Source organism: Pteropus vampyrus, unplaced genomic scaffold, assembly GCF_000151845.1.
Source record: "Pteropus vampyrus isolate Shadow unplaced genomic scaffold, Pvam_2.0 Scaffold226, whole genome shotgun sequence".
In the NCBI taxonomy this organism is placed as follows: Eukaryota; Metazoa; Chordata; class Mammalia; order Chiroptera; family Pteropodidae; genus Pteropus; species Pteropus vampyrus.
This window is the reverse complement of record NW_011889007.1, coordinates 1066856-1069675: the sequence shown is the minus strand read 5'-3', so window position 1 is coordinate 1069675 and position 2820 is coordinate 1066856. Positions and strand designations below refer to the sequence as shown.

The following is a 2820-nucleotide window of genomic DNA, read 5'->3' as shown; positions in this document are numbered from 1 at the left end:
CCTCGGGACAGTCGGCTGCTTCTCCCCTCAGCACAGTGCCTCGTCCTCGGCCTCGGCCTCCTCGGCAGCTGAGGGTCTGCATTTCCCTTGGGTGAGACGTGTCCTTGTCGAGCCCGGGCCGGAGGTGGAAGCGGGTCCATTCATTCACTTCACCGTTTCTTAAAGGGCCGCTAGGGAGAAGCGGGGCAGACGCAGGGCGCGCGCTGCACTGTCCCGAAACGGCGTCAGGCTAGGACCTTCCTGTGAAGGAGAGAAGAGAGACGTGAGGGAAGGCGGAAGGAGACGAGTGACGGGCTCCGGCGTCCCGGGAGACCGCAGCTGTCCGCTCCTGCCTTGGCTGTCGGTTGCTTCTCCAGCGCCGCGTGTGTCTTGCTGGCCTTCGAGCCTGGCGATGTCCTGAGACCTCACAGTCCGGGCCGCGCCGGCCAGGGTCTGCCGCGTTCTGGCAGCCTTGCTTACGAGCGTTGTGGTTGGACAAGCTGGCGAGCGGCTCGGCCTCCGGCTTCGCTGCCCGGAGTCGGGGTTGGGGCGTGGCGCAAAGGGCTCCAGTGCCCTGCTTTCAGCTCGGAGTCCCGTGACCGTGACCGTGACCGTGACATCAGCCACCTCAGATGAGAGGTCGGGCTCGTCAAGGCGTCTCAGGTGCCTGAGGTCGTTAATGGTGTGTGTCCTACCAGCTAAAGGTCTTTTTCTCGCATTTTGCTTTTACGTGCGCTTTCTTCTTTTGTTCTATCTCGTCGCCATCTGGAAGGTTCCTTCTGAGTGGCTGACCGCCATCAGTGTGAACTTCCAGTGCGGGTCTTCGGCAGACTTGCTCCTCAGTCTTCTCTCCCTCCAGCAGGTACCACAGGAGCCTCGCTGGACCTGGGCGGGTGTTTTCAGGAGCAGCTCCTGGCAGGAGCCCAGGCCCTGCCTCGTAGTTAATGAAGGCAGAGCGCACTCCCCACCCCGCAGGCTCCAGCCAGGTGGCTTTTGCAGAGAGCTGGGCCAGCCTCCATGCGGCTCCCCCTTGCCTCGGCCTCCCCGCTCGCTCCGTTTCAGTCAGCCTCAGCCACCTGGCGGTGGAAGAGGGCTGGTTCTTCAGGAGACATGGGACCCGGCGAAGCCGCGCGCACTCACGTCCCGCAGAAGCTGTTTCCTCCGCCACGCGCCTGCCGGTGCGGGGTCTGCCTGGCTTCTCACCTTCGTGCTTCTGGTCTTTCTCAACCGCAGCGCTCATGTCGGCCTTGGCCGCAGCTGCCTCCTCGTGCCTCTTGCACACTCTGCCGGTCTTCGTGGCCCAGCGCTCTCTTCCCCGAGGTCACGCCGGCCGCACCCGGGCCCAGCCATCCTGGGACCCTGCTTCTCTTTGCTCTTGCTGTGAGCCTGCTTTGCTCCGAGCACTCAGCACCCAGGCTCTCCCTGGCCTGCTCCCCCAGAAGGACGCCCTGACACCTCCAGCCACAGTCCCACAAGCCGAATCCTCTTGCCCACCGGATGTCCATCCTGCCTCCTTGCTCGTTGATAACGTCTGTCTCTTCTTTATCACTAGGTGATGGTAATGCCCGAAGGAGCAGAAACGGTGTCCAGGCCCAGTCCTGACTACCCCATGTTACCCACAATTCCACTCTCTGCCTTCTCTGACCCCAAGAAGACCAAACCGTCCCACGGCTCCAAGGTTAGTGAGGTGGAAGGCCCAGTCTCGTGGGAGCACCGGGGCCCAGCGGAGGGTCCTGGGCTCAGGGCGCCCCCTCTGCAGGGCTGAGCCTTCCTTCCCCGGACTCTTCCCCTCGGCATCTTGCTCTTGGAGCTCTCCGTGCTCCCCCGGCTGCTCTCTGCCACTTAGTCAGAAGCGTCGGCTCCTCCTGGATTACACAGGACATCCTGGCGATCGCAGGCTCTTGTCCCTATTCCTCTTGAGGCCAGAGCACCTGCCCCAACCTCCCCCCTCTGCCGAGTCCCTCAGACAGAGCCCCGAGGCAGTCTCGTGAGTTTGGGGGGCCATGGACAGAGTGTGTCCATTGCGGCCACCACGCCCACCCCGTCAGGCCTCCTGCACTCAGCCGGGATGCCCGGTTGCCAGGGCTGGGTGCGTCTTCCCTGGGCTGTTCCAGGCGCACTTCTTTCTGCCGCAGCGGCTCTCGGCAGAGACGGCTTCTGTGGGGGCAGGCGGGACCGTGTGAGCAAGCGGGCCGACTCCCCTGAGAAGAAACGTGTCCTTGTCTTCGCTCGGCCCCCGCAGGCGGGTGGCACTCCCCCCGCTTCGTGAGACGACTCTCTGAGCCGTCCCGGAGTGGCTGCCAGCGCCCTTCGCCGGTGTCACGATGTGCACATCGACTCTGAGCGTGCGTCCCGTACCCGGCCACCGCCCACACAGCTCTGTCCTGGGGCCGCTGCTTGGTCTCGCGTCGCCGACCCCACAAGTTTATGCACTTCTCGTCTTTGTGTTCTTCTTGCTTCACTCACCTGCGGGGTGTCGTGAGCCTGGGGCACAGCCTTACTCAGCAGCGGTGCTGGCGGAGCACCACGTCTCCCAGGCAGGGTCTTTCTGGCGCTTTCCGTAAGGCCGGTCAGTCTCTGAAGTCCTCAGATTCGTCTGATAAAGCCCTCAAGACGCATGAGGCCAGTCTCGAGCACGGAATGCAGCTCTGGGGTCTTCCCCACACCGGCCTCCTGGGCCCGTCCTCCTGAGCCGACGGAGGTCACGTGGAAGAGGGATCCTTGCTAGAGATCTTGGCAGCTTCTCTCTCCGCCACTCACAGTTTTCCGGAAGTCGTTGCAAAATAGGAAGGGTAGGAATTTTCATTTCTTCTGTGTGTTACTTGCAAGTCACCCAAAAGC

At 63.1% G+C, this 2820-nt stretch overlaps 1 protein-coding gene across 2 annotated transcripts in view; it reads left to right on the top strand.

Moving 5' to 3' along the window:
• The window catches only part of MLLT1 (MLLT1, super elongation complex subunit), a 58859-nt gene that overhangs the window by 41735 nt on the left and 14304 nt on the right, over positions 1-2820 (top strand). Inside the window, exon 4 of one of the 2 annotated variants that reach the window (XM_023538553.1) lies at positions 1532-1657. The exons of the other annotated variant lie outside the window; for it this stretch is intronic. Coding sequence (XP_023394321.1) covers positions 1532-1657 — 126 coding nt within the window. The remainder of the gene's footprint in view (positions 1-1531; positions 1658-2820) is intronic. 2 annotated transcript variants of the gene reach the window in all.